General features: G+C 38.0%; 3 protein-coding genes and 1 long non-coding RNA gene across 5 annotated transcripts; 2 read left to right on the top strand and 2 right to left on the bottom strand.

The window, feature by feature from the left end:
• The first annotated feature begins 779 nt into the window (after positions 1 to 779).
• LOC147850995 (chaperone protein dnaJ 8, chloroplastic-like) lies at positions 780 to 3207 on the top strand. The gene is made up of 3 exons (XM_087335483.1): positions 780 to 1185; positions 1438 to 1506; positions 2659 to 3207. The coding sequence occupies exons 1-3, from the start codon at positions 913 to 915 to the stop codon at positions 2830 to 2832; spliced, it is 516 nt and encodes a 171-aa protein (XP_087191609.1). The 5' UTR covers positions 780 to 912; the 3' UTR covers positions 2833 to 3207.
• On the bottom strand, positions 2651 to 3778 carry LOC147850994 (uncharacterized). The gene is made up of 2 exons (XR_015531588.1): positions 3479 to 3778; positions 2651 to 3245 (listed from the first exon to the last, which is right to left on the bottom strand). It is a non-coding gene; the product is annotated as an uncharacterized LOC147850994 (long non-coding RNA).
• A 1908-nt stretch (positions 3779 to 5686) lies between these two features.
• Positions 5687 to 9628, top strand: LOC147850993 (pentatricopeptide repeat-containing protein At3g26782, mitochondrial-like). The gene is made up of 2 exons (XM_087335482.1): positions 5687 to 5906; positions 6003 to 9628. Exons 1-2 carry the CDS (start codon positions 5772 to 5774, stop codon positions 8589 to 8591), a joined length of 2724 nt encoding a protein of 907 aa, XP_087191608.1. The 5' UTR covers positions 5687 to 5771; the 3' UTR covers positions 8592 to 9628.
• Positions 9629 to 11720: 2092 nt separating this feature from the next.
• On the bottom strand, positions 11721 to 16815 carry LOC147850992 (uncharacterized). 2 transcript variants are annotated; one of them, XM_087335486.1, is made up of 15 exons: positions 16681 to 16815; positions 16071 to 16111; positions 15763 to 15835; positions 14836 to 14984; positions 14641 to 14736; positions 14492 to 14562; positions 14312 to 14373; positions 14157 to 14220; positions 14000 to 14084; positions 13805 to 13931; positions 13573 to 13655; positions 13390 to 13474; positions 12917 to 13038; positions 12599 to 12646; positions 11721 to 12266 (listed from the first exon to the last, which is right to left on the bottom strand). In XM_087335486.1, exons 1-14 carry the CDS (start codon positions 16754 to 16756, stop codon positions 12623 to 12625), a joined length of 1158 nt encoding a protein of 385 aa, XP_087191612.1. In that variant the 5' UTR covers positions 16757 to 16815; the 3' UTR covers positions 11721 to 12266; positions 12599 to 12622. The 2 variants fall into 2 exon arrangements, with proteins under 2 accessions (XP_087191612.1, XP_087191611.1); XM_087335485.1 differs by having other exon boundaries at positions 14000 to 14220.
• Between the last annotated feature and the right edge of the window lie 2984 nt (positions 16816 to 19799).

Genomic DNA, 19799 nt, shown 5'->3' with positions numbered 1-19799 from the left:
TCTCGGGTCAAGTTTCTTTGGTTGGGTTTCTCTGGTCGGGCTTCCTAGGTCAGGTTTCTCTGGTCGGTTTCCCAGGTTAGGTTTCTCGGGTCGGGTTTCTCGGTATTGGCTTTCGCGGGCCGGGTTTTCGTGTGTGGGTTCTCACCACCACCAAATGATTGGTTCTCCTTTCATGGTACATACTCTCCAAGGTCTTGTATGTACATATTCCATTTTATTTGTTAATTTGGGACTTTATTATTCCTTTTTATAAATTAAAAGAGAAGAAGAAATATTACCTCTCTCTTCTTCTTTTTTCCTTTTTCTAGGTAATATTATCCATGTCAGAACTTTCATCCACGTCAGCAGGCATCTATATAAAGACAGCTCCCCTTTCCCTTAATGGATAAGGATTGTCAAGTTCTTTCCAAAATAAGCTCCTTCCCTGCAAACCCTAATCCAATCCTTCTTCTTTCTGCAAGAAAACCCTAATCCTTCTTCCTCCTCCTCCTCCTCCAAATCTTTCCTGATTCATCCTACTCTCTTATTTCCTCTTCTTCTGGAAATCCTAACTCACTCTTCTTCTTCTTCTTCTGGAATACCCTAATTCTTTCTTCACCTTCTTCTGGAATACCCTAATCCTTCAATCTCCTTCTGATTTTCCTTCTTCTGGAAACCCTAGTTCCCATTCTTCTCCTCTAGATTCTCCTTCTTTTGGAATACCCTAGTTCGCATTCTTCTCCTTCAGATTCTCCTTCTTCTGGAAACCCTAATCCTTATTCTTCTTCTTCTTCTTCTTCTTCCGCTGCAAACTCTCTCTATCACCCAAAAATTCTGTATCTGTGAGTCCTTAGACATATTATTTCATCCTTCGGCGTTTCTTCCCACAATCCTTTCTAATTTAATAAACTCAGAAAAATTATTCGGGCTTTCATGGCGACCTCTGCAGCTAATAATCTCGCCGCCACACACACTGGCCATCTCTTCTTCTGCGGCTGCTCTAACAGAAGCAGAAGCATCCCTTCTTCTTCTTCTGCACCGTTTTCTTCTTCGTCATCGTTTTCTCCTCCTCCGCTCTCTTCTTCGCCTTCCTCGTTTTCACGTTTCTCCATGGCGAATAATGACCATAATTACTCTACTCTGGGTGTTCCTGTGGGAGCTTCTGAAGAAGAGATCAAGAAAGCTCGTCGGAAATTAGCCTTGAAGGTATAAAATTTACCCTAAAATCAAGCAACGATTTCTTCTGTCTGTGGTTCCTAGGCTATGGCTATCTGAACTTCTGCTGTTTTTTTGGTCGTTAAGAGTGTGCTAGCTATCATGGTTTCTCTGGTTAGAGAATCAACCATTTGTGTTCTTGGATTTTTCGATGTGGTCATTATCATGTTTGCTTCTGGCTATGGGATCAAAAGAAATCTCTGACAGAAAATCTTATTGTTTTTGTTTTCCATGGAAAAACAGTTCCATCCTGATGTTTGCAAAGAAGACTGGTGTGCAGCCACATTCATTCAGATGGAGCAAGCTTATGAGGTATGTTACATACAAAATCTGTTTTTTCTGGTAAATCCCTATTAGGCCTTAAACCCTAACCCTAACCCTAACCCTAACCCTAACTCTAAACCCTCTTAGACCCGAACATAAACCCTAACCATAAACCCTCTTAAATCCTGAAAAACCCCCACCTCGCCGGGGGATTCCGGCTGGCAGTGTCCTTATTGCCACCGAGTTCCGGCCGATTCCCGAAACACGGAAATGAATGAATTGAATTTAGAATCCATTTCGCCAGTATCGGTAAATTTTTTGGCTCCAATTTAACATACATTATAAAGTCGGAAGAAAAACGGGTGAAATCGGGGTCTTTTTTGGCTCCAATTTAACATACATTGTAAAGTCCGAAGAAAATGAGGCGGAATCAAGCACATCTAGTTAGTTGTCGGATCGAAGGCCACATAAAGAGCATCCACATAAAGAGCATTTTCGCGAGGGAAATAACTAGAACTTAGGGGCAAAATAAAGGAAAAACTTAAGGGTATTGTAGAGCATAATGTCTTAATAGCTTTGTACCCACATGCTTAAGAGACAAGCCTCGATCAATGCATGTGCACGGACATGTCTACATTTAAATACAAGCTTTATGTAGAGAAATGTATGATGTATGTAGATGATGGTCCACATTTAAATACAAGTTTTATGTAGAGAAACATAATGGTGTAGAATCTAGATGATTGTCCACATTTAAATACAAGTTTTATGTAGAGAAACATATGATGTACATGATTTGTCCACATGTAAATACAAGCTTTGTGTATAGAAACATATGGTGTAGATGATTTGTCCACATGTAAATACAAGCTTTGTGTAGAGAAACATATGGTGTAGATGATTTGTCCACATGTAAATACAAGCTTTATGTAGAGAAACATATGATGTAGATGATTTGTCCACATTTAAATACAAGCTTTGTGTAGAGAAACATATGGTGTAGATGATTTGTCCACATTTAAATACAAGCTTTGTGTAGAGAAACATATGGTGTAGATAATTTGTGTAAAGAAACATATGATGTAGCTTGAGGGCAAACCGCGTTCTGGCAAAGACGATTTATGTTTTTTCCGTACATGATTTCCTTGAACCATTTGGACTCATCAAACTCTTCTCTTGCTTTTGTTGGGGATTTCGCAGAGTATTATGAATCGTGTGCGTGGAAACAATATTGCACCGGAGTCTCGATATGAATCTATGTACGAGGGTATGATGGGAATTAACAATGACTCGTGGGAAGATTGGGAGGAATGGATGGGTTGGGAAGGAGCTGGAACCAGAGATTATTCCTCCCACATCAATCCTAGCTTCTAGTCTAATGTTTTCCTCATTCACCCTTCATTAGAGAACTTGTCATCATTTTCCATCCCCATATATAGTTTATCATAGTTAAAACATCAAATCCACACCAACCTCATGAAGAGAGGCGCAACCAACATACACACACATACACACCCACGTACAATTGTATATATGTAAATCATCATCATCGGTACTTGATGTATTTGGATGATGAGACAAAATGCCCCATGGATTTTTGTTAGAAGAAAATGAAAATCCTGAGAGCCCTTTCTATGTGACAAAAAGAGTGGAAAACTTGCTCCCCGTTGTTCTTGATCACTCTTCATTGCGTGTTATGAGCTACTCTTAAGTTGGTTTTTATTGAGAAGGTCTTTTTATTCTCCTTTACATGACCTTTGTTGTCATGAGCTATTCTAATGTTTTTTCTAAGTGAATATATAGAGAAGACAAAATATATAGAGAAGAGTCTTTTGATTGTCCTTTATATGGCTTCTTGTTGTCTTGACTATTCTAAAAATTATCCTCTCGAGCCCAAGTGCAAAATATTTGTACCCTAACATCTCCATTGTATGGCATGGGAGCCTTATCGTCCCAAGGTTGTGATTCTCCTTGAGATTACAATTGTTACATGCACTTAAGCTTTAGGATAAGTGATTACTATGATATCATGATTCTCTTTTTCATTGTTATGTGAGAAATGGTTGTGTAAAGTGAGTGAAGATAAGGTTTGTATTATTGCTGTAGAGACATTTCTGAGTCTCGATGGGAACCTCATTGAAGAGCACTATATCTGCTCTTATTAAAGAGCACAGTATGCAAATTTAGAGGTTTTCACAAGGCCAAAATTTCTTATCCAAGAGCATGCAAAGTGTTTTCTCGAACAATAAAATTCTAATAAAATCAATTGATTTTACAAGATGGAGGTCAAGTGTGACCTATGACACCAAAAATATAACTTTTCTACAAAATACATGTGAAGTGAGTACCATCAATATTCAAAAACTTTAATAATGAATGTCCATTATTGAGAGTGCACACTTGACCATGAGAGAAATTCATGGAACAATTGGGTTGGGTAGAAGATGTGTGGAAATCATAGTGAATGTGATCAAAACCAGGGCGTCGTATCATGTTGGTCATGGGCTACTCCAGTAGCTCTTAGTCTAATTAACCATGTCATGAGACTTCCACCCTCATTTCTCTTTATTTTGTTGTTAGTTGAGAGTACTTTATTTCTTATATTGGCTTCCATGCATTCCACATGGATTGTCTTGAAGTCCTTGAAAAAAGGCTCAGACTAGTAGGTCACCTTTCATAGAGTTGCTTTGGAACAAACACATGCCTATCTATTTTACCTTAAGAAGGTTTCTCACCTTAGTTGTAAGATGGCTTTTGTTCATTTCTTAGGAATTGGGTCCCAACACACATCCTAAATTTGTTGTTCTAAATTGCATGCTCTAGTTTTGCTTACTTGGATGACATATGATGTGTGTTTCAAATATCAACTACTTATGAAGGTGCTCACTACCAATTTCATGTACAACCAAATGCAATACATTAGACGTTAGCACATCACATCTGTGACATGCCTTTATCATCTGCATTTGTGGGTGTGGAACCTTTGATCTACACACCTTCAATATGCAAGAGTGCATTGCCCTCATATGCTCAATATTGGTCGAGGTCACACTTTATATTGTTTTAACATTGGTTAATTGTCTTGTGTTTGTAATGAGTGATGTATGTCCCACCTTTGAGTTGACATTAAAAGCAATTTGATCACATCATAAGGTGGGTATAGTTGGTTCCCATTCTTTCGTATGAGATGGTATAATTGTATATTAATGTTATTCCAAAGTGAAATATCCCCACTTCAACATATTTACTAGTGATATCATATCACATTTTGTAAAAATGTACAACAAACATCTTAATGTAGCATGATATGATGGAATTGTATAACACGAACGTAGCATATGCTCCTCAAATGTGGCAAAAATGTAAGCAAAGGATTGTGCCACGAATCGACCAATCATTTGACCATACAAAAACAATGGTCAACAATAAATAAATTGGCCAAATGATAAAAACAAAGATTGGATGAAGGTCAGCAAAAGATTACGACTCAACATCAAGAGGCAATAACTAAGAAGCTATGGCAATAGCTAAATGACGCAATGTGGATGCTCTTGGGTTCTAAAGATTTTCCCATGACACCAATATATAGTATATCCTCCCCCCTCATATGAGACACATGCAACCGATGCGTTATGTGTGACATTCAACAAATGTTCCTATGGATTTGCATCCACGGTTGTTTTTGATACAATACTCTTCTAGAGAGGGACAGATAGTTAGACAAATAGATATCTTTTTCATGTGCAGGGCAGACATGAAACAAGGCCTAGGGCTTTAGCCCATGGTAAGAAGGCAGGACTTGGGTTCTCTCAAATTTATGGCAGAATGAGCTCAATTTCGTTCCTTCAGGGGACGTGACGATGTGGTATATTATCTCTGGCCAATTCTACGAAGAGACATGTTGGTATATGTATTCTCTTGGCCCGTTCAAGGACCGATGATGTGGAATATTCTATCTAGCATGATTCCGCATCGTGGTATATATACATATATATTACATACACATACATATATATATACACGTATATACAATATATATATACGGACATATGTATATATATATAGATACACATACATAAATGTAATAATGTATGTATACGTAGTATATACATACATATATACACGTTATATGTGAGCGTATACGGTATATACATACATATATACACGTTATATGTGAGCGTATACGGTATATACATACATGATACACATATACACATTTGTATGTGTGTGCAGGGATTTGAACCCACGACCTTCCGCTGATGACAGAAGTATTTCCATATCTCATCGGATTGTAACAGAGCAGAAACGAAAGAATGTCAATCGACCACCCCCCATGGCTTTGCCCAACCCTAACCCTAACCCTAACCCTAACCCTAACCCTAGCCCTTCCCATAAGAAAGAACTCTGTCACAGATGTGTTGAAGCTTCCTCGCCATGTCGCCTACAAGGTATGTACTTCCGATCCAAGTAGCGTTGAACCTTTGTTTGAGTTCGATAAGATGTTGATTTAGAAAGTCGCCCTTTATCTATCATCTGCTGTTCAGAGCTGGGCACAGGCAAACAGTGCAATGAATTGGCAATGGCATCCATCACACCCTGCCAGAAATTTTGAATATATAAGTTCCTCTTCACAAAATACCATATATTTGGATGATGTATGCCCTCATATTTTACAGCGTACTACTAACTTTCAGCATGTATATTCTTCACAAAATACCAGAAAATCGGAATATGTATGTCCTCTACTGAAGACCACAAATTTTGATGATTTGTGTCCTCCTCCTTCACAAAAATTTACAAATTTTGATATTCACTCATGGCCTCCTTCACAACACACCAAAAACCTTGATGTTAACGCATGGCCTCCTTTGCAATATACCATGTACCTTGATGTTAATGCATGGCCTCCTGTACAACATATTACAAATCTTGACAACGGATGTCCTCCTTCACAACGTACCACTAATCTTGATAATAGATGTCCTCCTTCTAAACATACCACTAATCTTGATGTTTGTCATTTGCGACTAAATATATGCAAAGAAGAAAGCTTAGACAGGGTTCATCAGTGGCTATGGTTTCTGTATAAGGAAGATATGTTTCTTCATGAAGATGTTATTTGCTCCCTTTTACAAAAGTGTATAGATTCGTCACATATTATTTGTGGCCGCCAAGTGCTTTTGTTCATGATTAGCAATGGCCTGGACATCATTTCATACCTAGGTAATTATCTTGTCCGTCTCTTTATATCATGCAAAAGCTTAACGGAAGCAATCATTGTTTTCCATCGAATGAACAAACCTACAATTCATTCATGGCACTTCATCATTTCAGGATGTGTTACGCTTGGGGAGAATGCCCTAGCTTTTTCTATGTTCTATGAAATGAAACAGGCTGGCATTGAACCCAATACCTTTATTTTCACTTCGCTCCTAAAAGCGTGTGGAAAAATAGGAGATATAGATCATACAAGGATGATTCATAACCACATACTACTTGGAAGAATAGATTTTGATGTGTTTATGGGGAGTGCATTAGTGGATGCTTATGCCGAGTGCAATCGATTGGATGAGGCCAACCGAGTTTTCGAGGAATTACATGTTCGCAACGTTGTTTGTTGGAATACAATGCTGGGAGCTTACGTTAAGAATGGATATGGTGCCTCAGCCCTCTCACTGTTTGAAGAAATGTATCTTGAAGGATTAAAACCTGATAGGATCACCTTTATGTGCGCCTTCAAAGCATGTGGTATGATTGGAGCTTCAAAGCATGGGGTGAACATTCATCGTCAGGCAATTGAAAGCGGACTTGAATTAAATATTCATGTCAGTAGTGCTCTTATTGATATGTATGCTAAATGTGGTGATTTGAATGAAGCACGTAGACACTTCCAGAAACTTCCATATTATGATGTTGTCTCATGGGGAGCTATCATGGCAGGGTATATTCAACATGAAGACAATGTATGTGCTCTTGAAATGTTTGAGAATATGGAAAAGGAAGGAATTAAGCCAGATATTGCTACATTTTCATGTGCTCTGAAAGCATGTGGCTCTCTAGGAGCTCTCCACAGGGGCAAGGACATACATGACCAAGCAACTGAAAGTGGTCAGGTTGATATGATGATGATCAGCACCATCATTGATATGTATGCAAGATGTGGAAATGTAGATCAAGCTCAGAAAGTTCTTAATGCTTGGCCACATTCAGGAATAGCATCCTGGGGTGCAATGATCAAAGGCTATGCCTTAAATGGTGATTTCAGCCTCGCGAAGAGAACTTTCGAAAACATGGAGGAACTAGGCATAAAGCCAAATGAAATGATTTATACTAGTATTATTACTGCATGTAGCCATGCTGCTAAAGTCGAGGAAGGGCAAAAGTATTTCATATGTATGAGAGACAGTCATGTGAAACCCACAATTGAGCACTTTGGGTGCATGGTTGACCTTCTAGCCCGTGGTGGCTATTTATATGAGGCTGAAGAGTTTCTTGAAATTATGCCCATCCCACCTGATGGGAAATGTTGGATGTCTTTGCTCACTGGATGTAGAAAGTATAGAAATGTGAAACTAGGAAGACGATGCTTTGATCAAGTTGTTCGGTTGGATTCAACCACTGCAACTGGTTATCAAATAATGATGCAAATTTATGCACATTCCAAAATGTGGAAATGCATTCCAGAGATACAAGAGCTGCGGAGGTGTGCTAATGCATGGAGAAAGCCTGGAAAGGCATGGATTGAGGTTAATAACAAGATACATGAGTTTGTTGCTGGTGACAAGACCCATCCAGAACATGAGAAGATCTATGCATTTCTGGATGGTTTGAGAGAACCGATGGAGGAGGAAGGTTATGTGCCAGAAACAGACTTGGTCTTTGAGCCAATGGCAATACAAGATAAAGAAGATGCATTATGTGGACATTCTGAGAAGCTGGCTGTAGCTTTTGGCCTTCTTTCTTTGCCATCAGGCTCCACAATAAGAGTTTCGAAGAATTTGAGAATGTGTAATGATTGCCATAGTGCTAGTAAGATACTATCCAGAATCGAGAAACGACATATCATAGTTAGTGATGAATATTGTGTGCATCACTTCAAAGATGGTTTGTGTTTGAATGGCAATTGCATATGAACAGTATCGTGCATTGAGGATAATTGGATGCTTTGTCACTGAATGAATTGAAATTAATGTCACATCTGATGGTGCAATCGTATTTATATTGGTGAGGATTGAGCAATACCATGTATTAAGTCTATTGAAACTGAAACTTGAGTTTGTCAAGCAAACCTCTTTGCGTGCACTAATTAGTGAACAATGTTTCCATCAGTTCCTATTTGAGCAGTAAAGGTTGAGTTTTGAACCAACGTCAAATCTTCTTCATTCAGCAGAAACTATAAATCATTGAGGCACTAGGGGGACCAATGCAGGATTCTCCACAGTAAATCTAATGTAAACTAAGCCGTTTAAAACAAAGCTAACTTTTTGCAACATGATCCGATTAAAAGAATCATGATTGGCAAAAGGAGATTTCTCGTGAGGAAATTAATGCCCAAGCCACTTAAAGGAGGTAATCTTTGAAGATCATGATTGGCCAAACGTGATACTTGTATTTCATAAGGAAAGTAATGCATTAAACCATGTAAAGATACTCTGCAGAACCAAGCCTCATACATGAAAGAAAGTGCAAGGTGGCCTGGCTAAGTTGATGCAAAAACCATAGTTTATATCATGGTCTAAAAATAACTGTAAAGCCTTCCCCAGATTTTGCATTAGAAGCATCCCAATCACCGATTTTTGGCAAAACAGGCCTGGCTAAGTTGATGCAAAAACCATAGTTTATATCATGGTCTAAAAATAACTGTTAAGCCTTCCCCAGATTTTGCATTAGAAGCATCCCAATCACCGATTTTTGGCAAAACAGGACGTTTCTCATGACGAGAACAAACCTTGATGGCCGATTATCTATAGGATTGTAATGGAAAGGTGTTTTGATGGTTCTTGTGTTGCGTATATACACAGACAATTGAGATCCAATCATAAATGTCAATGCACCTCTGCCTCATTGAACACAAGGTATGATGTGTAATATTATTTGTGATGAATATAGAGAGAAAAACCATGCTCAAACTATTTATCTTATCTAATGAGGTGAAAATGTTTTTGTTTCACTACACAAGCAGGTTTGTATGGAATTTTTATGGAAATTTGCATAAAACTTTCCTATTTTTTGATTGGTTGATATGATAAAAAAGAGTCTTTGATGGGACTTACATAAGATATATTGTATAATATCCTATGGATCAATTAGATGGATATTTACACTTGTGTAGCTACTTGTTAAATACATAGGGCATTTTACAGATGAATGGTGATGCAGCTATTTTGGTAGTTTTTCCACATTGTTTATTTAGATACAAGTTGAAAGTTTAGAAATGACGGTGCTCAATTGTTACTCATCTTGATTCATTGCCAAGCTATACTTGATCTGTAAAATGGCTGACTCAACAAAATATTAATAGCTTGAAGTGTATATTTGATCAATTATCATGAAAAACCTTTGAAATACACCCCCACCCCCTAAGATAAGTAAAGATTAATAATCCACCAAGATATGCATAAAAAAACTAGGTCGATAGAGAGAAAGAAGGAAAGGTGGTTATCGAAAGACAAACATGAATCATCAAAGTTGAGGAATGTCATGTAGAATGAACTTACAAAAGAGACAAACATTAGATATGTCAACAAGAGTCTTTTCAAGTACTCCAATTCTATTTCCTTTCACATGTACTATACACAAAGCATGTATTCAAACAAATTTGATGTTTTAACGATGGCATATTTGGAGTCTTAACCTTGGAAAGGAGACTTACCACATAGTATTAAATAAAATAAGTATCATGTATCCTTTGTTCATCAAAGAACAAAATTCTAGTATGTTTGAAGTTTGAACCTTCACCCCAAAACCGAAGGGTACATCAAACATTGTAGCAACCTTTACATCAAAATCTGCCCCAGGAGAGGAAATAGATAAAGCTCAAACTCAGGGGTACATTTGCTTTGTAGACATGGTCATGTTTAATTCTGCACAGTGTAAACATTAGACATCATTTTTACAAAAGTCGATCAATTTCCGCATCCAAAAGAAGTCTTCCTATCAAAACAATATATAGCAATATGAGACATCATCTAATAGGAAACCTTACAAAGCAATACGGCTATACAGTAAGACTAGGCAAACCTAGTAATATGGCTATATAATAATACTCCATGTGAGTCTCAACATGCACCTACCATTGAGATAATAAATGGATGGCACACAATATTTGAGGACAATGTGATGTTTTAGTGTCCATACCTTAATGTATAATGCTTAATAACCTCAAGCATTTTGAAACACATTTATGGAAATTTTTAGGACCATTTCAAAAGAATGTGAAACCTTATTTATTACACATAAATGTGTGAGTTTGCGTTGTTGACATGACATACAAGTGCCTATAATGATCACTTCTATTCAAGCTATGTACTTAAAACACTCGAGCTCACACAAAGACGAGGGTTTGATTCAACCTCATTACAATCAATCATTGGAGCTTTATCAAAGGGTTAACTCATGCTAAATCTATATAGTTTCTCTTCAAATATAGAACTACGAATTATTCTTATGTTAATCATTTCTGCTACATTTGAATCATGCCCAAATGTAAACATACCAAGAGATGTGAGGTTAGTTCACCTACAATATAAACTACTCGCTACAAATCCTATAAATAAGAGAAGTTGGAGGTACATGTTTATGCTCATAATAATAGTATAATACACCAAAGAAAACTCAAATAGTTTCTTTCACTCCCATGCAACAAATGTATAGAGAAAGACACCCACCAACACCTTACATTCCAAGTTTCTTGAGGTTTTATCTGGCAACATGCTTCAATCAAGTGAACAGACTTTTGCACTGTTGGCACCCAATATCACATTTGATAAAGATACTATCATTATTGTTGAACCTGTCGGTGGTAAAAATGCTTTCTTAGATAAAGATATTGAGAAGAGGAACCTTGGAACCCATTTCTGAGGCGTACACTTGTCCCATAAAATCATTGTCCAAATTGCATGCAAAGAATTTACACAATTGCCCGAGTGATAACTGGAAAACTAATCCACGTTCATTTTCTTTTCTTTTGTAAAGAGATGTACACATACCTTAGTGCAATTTTAAGGCTCCCCAATAGAACAGTATAAATATGTGTCAATCTGGAAAGAGAAGCATATCTGGTTTATAGGTACTTGAAAAATATCCTTTCACCTGTAAATTTTGCCAAGGATGCAGCAAATAAAATTCATGAAAGATCAAGCTACTCGAAGTAGCAATGTTCACATCAATTATCTTTACTTCCAGCTAGCTGTATATCATTTGATTTCTTGCTAATTCTGGTTCTCCGTTCAGCCATTACTTTGCATAGCTAAAATACTCCAATTTTTCCATCCAAACGAAGAACCTACTATACACATGAAAAATGCCCTAATCCATGCTGGCATCCACAATGTGTGGAATTTTTCAAGCAAAGCCAAATAAAAAGACTTCGTTTGGGCAAAAACTATGTTATGATACAATTACCACACTGAAAACTTAAATAAAGATGCAGCCCATTCTTTCTGGATACCAACTGGTGTATAACGCGGGCATCTGCATCGTGAGGCCTTCTAAACAACAATAGTTTCAGTGTCACTATATCATTTCCGTGAAGCTCTCTACAGGTTCTTCCCATGTTCCCGAAAGCACCTATCCTATCGCATATAGACCTGAACCACAACAAATACAAACACGTAGAATAGTCAAATTATGATGGCTGTAACCATGATACTTAGTTTGTTCTCTTTGTTGGGCAAAGTATCCATGATACTCATTTTGTTTTTACTTTACCATGCTACTTATTTCTATGTTGGGTGTGTATCCATGTTACTTATTTATAAAACACTAGTGTTTTATTATAATATGGGATCAGTCTCCACTCAAAGGTTAAGACTCCAAACATACCATTGTCAAATCAAGTAGAAAGTCTATAGTAAAATAGTAACAGTTTCAAATTTACTATTTTATCTAAAGCATAGAAACCAACTATCAAAATACTGACCCATGCTCTTCATCCACGATCCCTCTACTCTTTTCCATTCAACCTTACCTATATACAGAAAAAACTTTGTAAAGAACATGCACATAGTATCCTGTAGGATACCTTTTCTAATAAAAGAACTTTCGTGTAAAGAGCCATTAGATAGTACTAGGATTCTAGTTTAATCTTCATCACAAATTTCTATCTTCAAAACTCATCATTTTAGATATTCATATCATTTATAACAGCTGCAAGTACAGTGGCAACCGCCACCATCAATCTCATAAACAAATACTACCAAATACATATTTACCTTACAAATGTAAATGGGAAACTCACCATGCCACTTACTGCACAGTTATCACCATCTTCATCATCAGCAACTGGGGCAAAATTTCTATGCTTAGCACCAGTGGGTGTCACTTCAGATTTCTCACAAGTCTGCGGTTCCTCATTTGGTTCTGCAAATAAGTACAAGGATACATCATAAAATCACAATACATTGGATTTGAGACTAACATATCCAAAGTGAAGAATCCTGAACTCGAAACCAACAAACCATGCTCATGCCACATTCCTCAGGGAAAAACTCCAAACTACCCTTCAGTTTTTCTTTATTTCCCCAAATGCCCTTGAGTTTTCATTATTTCCCTAAACGCCCTTGGTTGACCCCTAAAAGATTGGAGAAATATACAAAAACTCGGATGAATTTTGCAGTTTTTTGTATTTTCCTTATTATAAGTCAAGTGAGGCATGATTGTTTCGATTATACTTAATTGAAAGCAATTCATAAATTTTAGTTCTTATCATACTTGATTTGGATGCAGATGTAGAGTCAGATGTATGGGCAGCAGCTGCAGCACTTGTTCCTCCACTAGTTGTACATTCTTGTTGGACCTGCAAAAATCCTCACCAATTTCATAATCTATACCATTGACATAACATATGGGAGACATAAACAAGATTTTCAAGATAGATCTTCTACTTCCACATACTAGGTTTCTAGGCGGAGCAGAACCTGCATGCAATTGTTGATACTTAATGATGGTCCAATCAAAGATGTGATCACATTGATAGCCTGCAACATATTGGGCTATCATTTTCTGAAGCTCGCTCATTTAAACATAAGAAACTTACTTTTCTTTGTAATACATTATATTACTGGTGGGAACTCCAACAAGGTGAAATCCCACAAAAAATAATTACAACAAATAGGCATAGACTCACCTCGGCTGCTCATAAGGTCACTAAATAGCTTTTTTAGGTAATTGTAATCTGGCTTCTCTTCGAACTTTAATGAGCGGCAGTAGTTAAAATATGTTGAGAACTCCGATGGATAACCCTCACAAAGAACCTGAACAGTATAGATCAATAAGGATGACATTTGAAATAGCTGATGGGCAAATAATACTACAAACTAACCTCAACAGAAGTGTCTGTTTTCTTCTGGAATACTATTTCATCCTTCCGCTTTTTATGGGCAGCCTTCATTCCTTGCCACGGTAAGCTGTACGTAACATGATTAATTTGAACAATGATTTCAAACAATAAATAAATTAAATAAAGAGAAGTCACATACTTGCCCCTCAAAAAGTGCATTAGAAGATATCCAAGAGACTCCAAATCATCCCTGCGACTTTGCTCTGGAATTTTCCACCATCGCACAGATTACATAAATTACATGGAAAGTATATAATAAACGTAAGTTATATGAGTGATCATGAGCGCTCTTACCCCTTCCAAGGTGTGCATTCATACTTACATAACGAGCAGTCCCAACAAGATTTTTGAACTCTCTAAACCAACAGAAAGGATAGTGAGATATAAACACCCTAAATTTGATCTTGCTGAATTACACAAGACAAAAAGAAGCACTGACAGAGAATAAGATGCCAAGGGGGGAAAGGGAGGAACCTGTATGGAATGTGTTCTCCAGTCAAGGGACTTCTATACTTCTTTGCCAAGCCAAAGTCAATGATATAAACCTGTAAATAATTAGCATAATTAATCGGTCTGTTGTTTTGAAATAGTGATTTAGCTCCATAATATACATAGATACTTACTAAACTTGTGCGCTTTCCTACGCCCATTAGAAAGTTGTCTGGCTTAATATCTCTATGTATGAAACATCGAGAGTGCATATATTCTAGCCTAGATATCTGTTCACAAAAGAAAAGAATGTAAGAATATTGCAAGGACAGGGAGAAAAACACAGTGTGCATACAGCCATTCCTTGACTTCAATACACAAGAACTAACCAATTGTTCCGCAAGCATTAGAACAGTCTTCAGAGAGAAACGATTGCCACAGAAAACAAACAAGTCTTCTAAGCTGGGGCCCAGTAGTTCAAGAACCAAGGCATTGAAGTCACCTTCTCTCCCATACCATTTTGCAGCAGGAATGCCAGCTGAAAATTAAGAGTGTACCTTCAGAAACTGGTCATGAATTATCAAGTTTGTATAGCATCACAAGTGTGGTTTGCATGTATGAATTGAGATTCATATTGAATTCTACAATCCAAAGAACAAGGGTAAAGGCAGTCATTGAAGATTATGTCGTGTGGCTATTATTAAGATTGCACATCATCATATGTGTGAACTGCATGTAGATGTGGAGATTCATATTGGATTATATGATCCAAAGAACAATGGTATAGATGATCATGGAATCATATGTTGTGTAGCAATTCAATGTATAAAGCTTGCGGATCAGAAATATGTAGTATTTGGGACTGCAAATCAGACATTCCAACTAAATTACGAATAGAAGGATACTCAAAAAGGTCTCACCATATATGACCGGCGGCAGCTAAGCATAATAATCTATTCCCCTATTTTTCACCTTGCCTTTCTCAGAGAGGACAACATATAATTTTAAGGGAATTATTGGTTTTAGCCCATTGGTGTACAGTGAGACCTTCAAGAATGCCCTCCGATTAGTAATTCAGTCAGAAGTCCTCAAACCGATCCCAAATACTACATATTTCATCTCAACAATCTATCTACTACACTGTGCTGGCAACACTCTTATCCAATAGTTGTTTGGAAAGACCAACACTGGCTTGGTTGAAAAATCCAATACGTATATATGCATTGATCATCTCCACCACAAATATTTGATGCCTCAATAATCTCGTGTCCACTCACAACCAGGAGAAAGATGGAGGAGAAGAGAAATGGGCTTACTTCCACCTCTCAGGATTCGATAAAGCTTTGATTCGTACAGCAATTGTGGAGGATGTTTCGAAGACACGCTCTCCTGCATTCAAAGGCAGTGTATATTTGAAGGTGTGAATGTGTCTCACTCCTGTTAAAAAGGTCTTCGTAGATGCCATACACACAAAACAAGCACAACCTCGAAAAGATTCAGAAAACTTAACGTTAAATGAACAAAAACATTAGATAAGGTTCAATGCATACGAGGAGAACGAAAAACAGAAATGTACACGCAGAGCTCAAGGATAAGAGAAGAGAAGAATCATTATTGGTTTTACCAGCTTGATAGCCACATCCTCGTTGCTCACCACATCTTTACCTGAGAGAGAAAGACAGCATAAACGGCAAGGTTAGCTATTTCAGGCTGTTCGAAGAACTAAACAACAAAGAAAAAAGCAGAAAATATGAATAAAAATCTCAGTTGTGGCAAAAACAATTATCCTTTTTTCCATCTTTCAAAGGCTTTCTTCTGTGCTAAGCTAGAGGATAGGAAAAACCTAACTGACGAGGAGAAAACAAGAGCAGAAAGGCGTTGGGCCTATGCATGGAAAAACTTTCCATATTGGCATTCTTCTCGCAAAGTCTGTGAGAAAGCAAGACCATGGCATGAGAAGTCGGATGCTATGATGGTCCAAAATCAGGTGAGCTCGGTGCAAAGCCTGAGTGAGGAAGTAAACCCCCCCCAACCCCTAAACATGAAGAAAATCAAGGGAAACGAAAGCATTGGATCTAAGGCGGCATCGGCATCGGCATCGATTCTATGGTTAGAGAAGGCTTCCATATGCAGAAATGTCTGTCTCTGCGGAAAGCCTATGGTGAAGAAGCAAAACAGGCCGCGAATAAGAAGAGGAAGAAGAGAGGGTGGGGGGGGAGATCCAAAGACAGAACCTTGATATATTTCTCCGAACGCTCCGCTCCCAATCTTGCGCAGGAGCTTGAACTTGGAGCCGACCATGGCTTCCATCGCTGCGTCTGCGTCTGCGTCTGCAGAGAGAACAGAAAGAAGAAGACACACACACAGAGACAGAGAGACAGAGACAGAAAGAGAGAGACAGAGAAGAGAGATACACACACACACACACACACACATAAGATTTGGAAATTACCAAAATACCCCCCTCCTCCATTTTCACACGCCCATCAAGATTTGGGAATTCCCAAACATACCCCTCTCCTCCATTTTCACACACTGCCCAGCCCGTATTATTTGGAAATTACCAAAATACCCCTCTCCTCCATTTTCGCACACTACTCAGCCCATAAAGATTTGGAAACTCCCAAAAATACCCCTCTCCTCCATTTTCACACACTACTCAGCCCATGACGATTTGGAAATTCCCAAAACTACCCCTCTCCTCCATTTTCACACACTACTCAGCCCATGACGATTTGGAAATTCCCAAAACTACCCCTCTCCTCCATTTTCACACACTACTCAGCCCATGACGATTTGGAAATTCCCAAAACTACCCCTCTCCTCCATTTTCACACACTACTCAGCCCATGACGATTTGGAAATTCCCAAAACTACCCCTCTCCTCCATTTTCACACACTACTCAGCCCATGACGATTTGGAAATTCCCAAAACTACCCCTCTCCTCCATTTTCACACACTACTCAGCCCATGACGATTTGGAAATTCCCAAAAATACCCCTCTCCTCCATTTTCACACACTACTCAGCCCATGACGATTTGGAAATTCCCAAAACTACCCCTCTCCTCCATTTTCACACACTACTCAGCCCATGACGATTTGGAAATTCCCAAAACTACCCCTCTCCTCCACTATCCCTTCTTAGGAAGGAGACACGCATCAAGATAAGTTTTTGTACTTTAGGTCCTATGGGTCAACATTGACCTCTCTATAGATTGCTAAAAAAATATCTATCTAACTACTCGGCCCATAAGATTTATGTGTGGGTTGGTCTAATCCTTGGGTAGGGTAATCATCCTCGCATGCTCTATAGGATTACAATATTACAATCTATCTATCCATGGGTGTTTGTTCATCTCATCCTCGTGTAGGGGAAGTATCTATTAGTAATTTGTCCCTTCTATGGGAGAAGTTGACATTAGAAATCTATGAGAGAAGTCGGTAGTCGAATAGAGACAAGTCATACATTGGATGGTCAATCGGATCGACCAACGAGTCGACTAGTTCTTGGTAGAAGTCTATGAGAGAAGTTGGTAGTCAAACAGAGAAAAGTCATACATTGGATGGTCAATCGGATCGACCAACGAGTCGATTGGTTCTTGGAGGAGATAGAGAGACGACTATGATAGTCGACTACATAGATGGATGCTCCAAGTGAAGACGGAGCCGACAAGTCGGGCTGACTAGACTGCCGACTTGTGTGTGTGGGTCGGGTAGTCAAGTCGATTAGTCGGCTGATTAACAACTATTATTTGATAATAGTAATAACATCTATATTTGTAAATAGTTTATATTGTGTGTGAGTATAAATACACCTGGGGCAAACATTATGGTTGATGATGCGAGTTGAGTGCAAAAGAGGGTGTGTAACAGAGAGTGGGAAGAGACGCAAGAGCGCTCGAGAGAGTTAGAGTTAAAGTTTAGGAAAACTTGCCGAAACCCTAAGAGGGTATTCTCTGTTTCCACTGAGAGTTGTAAATCATTCTCATGTACCTCTATTAATAGTGAAAACCCGTTGTCCTATGGTTTTAGGGTTTTCCACATAAATATTGTGTACTGCGTTTTTGTTGTTTCTTTTTGTTTTTCGTGTTTGTGTATTTTCAGTTTATCTTTCTCACAGATCCATGGTCCTAACCAAACAATATCCTTGCCTTCTTTGTAGGATCACGATAGTACAATCTACCTATATGCGCATATCTATTCGTCTCATCCTCGTGTAGGGGAAGTATCCTCACCTTCTCTATAGGATGATGATAGTACAACCTATCTATCTATCTTTGTGAAATTGTGTGTTTGTTCGTCTCATCCTCGTGTAGGGGAAGTATCCTCGCCTTCTCCATAGGATGATGATAGTACAATCTATCTATATAACAACTATATGTGTGTGTACTCATCTCCTCCTTGTGTGGGAGAAGTATCCTCACCTTCTTCGTAGGATGACAATAGTACAATCTATCCTTGTTTGTTCGTCACATACTTGTGTAGGCAAAGTATCTTCGACTTCTATGTAGGACGACGATACTAAACTCCATCTATCTATCAGTATGCGACTATCAGTGTAGGGGAAGCATTCTCAACTTCTCTATATGATGATTATAGTACAATCTACCTCTCTATTGTTTCTTGATTTGTGTATGTGTGTGTCATTCTTGTGTAAGGGGATATACGCATATTCTCGATAGGTTGATGGTAGTACAATCTACCTCTCTATTGTTTCTCGATTTGTGTATGTGTCTGTCATTCTTGTGTAAGGGGATATACACATATTCTTGATAGGTTGATGGCAGTACAATCTATCTATCTAACATTTCTCAATTTGTGTGTTTGTGTCATCCTTTTGTAAGTTGGCATCCTCGTCCTCTCGATACCATTCCTAATTCATTTCACGTCCCTAGAGTGACTCAATATCTACCTAGCTCTCTCAACAAATTATTGTGGCCTATTGTAGACAAGAAAAAGAATTATAAGCAAAATGTCATAATTGTTTATAGAATTCTCGTCCTATCCTTTGCGCTTTTCATAATTCCCAAAGTACCCCTCCCTTTTCCTTATCGATTATTAGTTTAGGCTTGGTACTCAGTAACACCATCTTCATATTGATAGATTGTCTAACATCAATCTCAAAACATATCTATAGCAAGCATGTAACCCATAAAATATTTTACAAACTTGTCAATTATAATCGTTTGGCTCTTGTTGTATGCCTACTAATTTAGATTGTCTTCTAAACTCTCTTGCCCAAGAACTTAGTGTGATTGAACCTACAACCTCACATCAACAATATATAATGCTCAACCTTTTTTATATGAGCATGTATTTGTATATAATGTACTTGATCTAGAAATACATTA

The sequence above is a fragment of the Azolla caroliniana genome, unplaced genomic scaffold (genome assembly GCF_043228905.1).
Source record: "Azolla caroliniana isolate FFs.n. ecotype wild unplaced genomic scaffold, voAzoCaro1.0.p SCAF_20, whole genome shotgun sequence".
Classification (NCBI taxonomy): Eukaryota; Viridiplantae; Streptophyta; class Polypodiopsida; order Salviniales; family Salviniaceae; genus Azolla; species Azolla caroliniana.
The sequence above is the reverse complement of the archived record's forward strand: the minus strand, read 5'-3'. Positions and strand labels throughout refer to the sequence as shown.

What these genes read in the sequence shown, in the direction of transcription:
- LOC147850995 (XM_087335483.1), top strand. Translation starts at nt 913, where the DNA reads ATGGCGACCTCTGCAGCTAATAATCTCGCCGCCACACACACTGGCCAT. An exon ending in GTCGGAAATTAGCCTTGAAG is followed by an intron (nt 1,186 to 1,437) that starts GTATAAAATTTA and finishes ATGGAAAAACAG; the next exon opens with TTCCATCCTGATGTTTGCAA. An exon ending in AGATGGAGCAAGCTTATGAG is followed by an intron (nt 1,507 to 2,658) that starts GTATGTTACATA and finishes GGGATTTCGCAG; the next exon opens with AGTATTATGAATCGTGTGCG.
- LOC147850993 (XM_087335482.1), top strand. Translation starts at nt 5,772, where the DNA reads ATGTCAATCGACCACCCCCCATGGCTTTGCCCAACCCTAACCCTAACC. An exon ending in CTCGCCATGTCGCCTACAAG is followed by an intron (nt 5,907 to 6,002) that starts GTATGTACTTCC and finishes TCTGCTGTTCAG; the next exon opens with AGCTGGGCACAGGCAAACAG.
- LOC147850992 (XM_087335485.1), bottom strand. Translation starts at nt 16,756, where the DNA reads ATGGAAGCCATGGTCGGCTCCAAGTTCAAGCTCCTGCGCAAGATTGGG. An exon ending in GGAGAACACATTCCATACAG is followed by an intron (nt 14,374 to 14,491) that starts GTTCCTCCCTTT and finishes CTGTTGGTTTAG; the next exon opens with AGAGTTCAAAAATCTTGTTG. An exon ending in AAACAGACACTTCTGTTGAG is followed by an intron (nt 13,932 to 13,999) that starts GTTAGTTTGTAG and finishes TATACTGTTCAG; the next exon opens with GTTCTTTGTGAGGGTTATCC.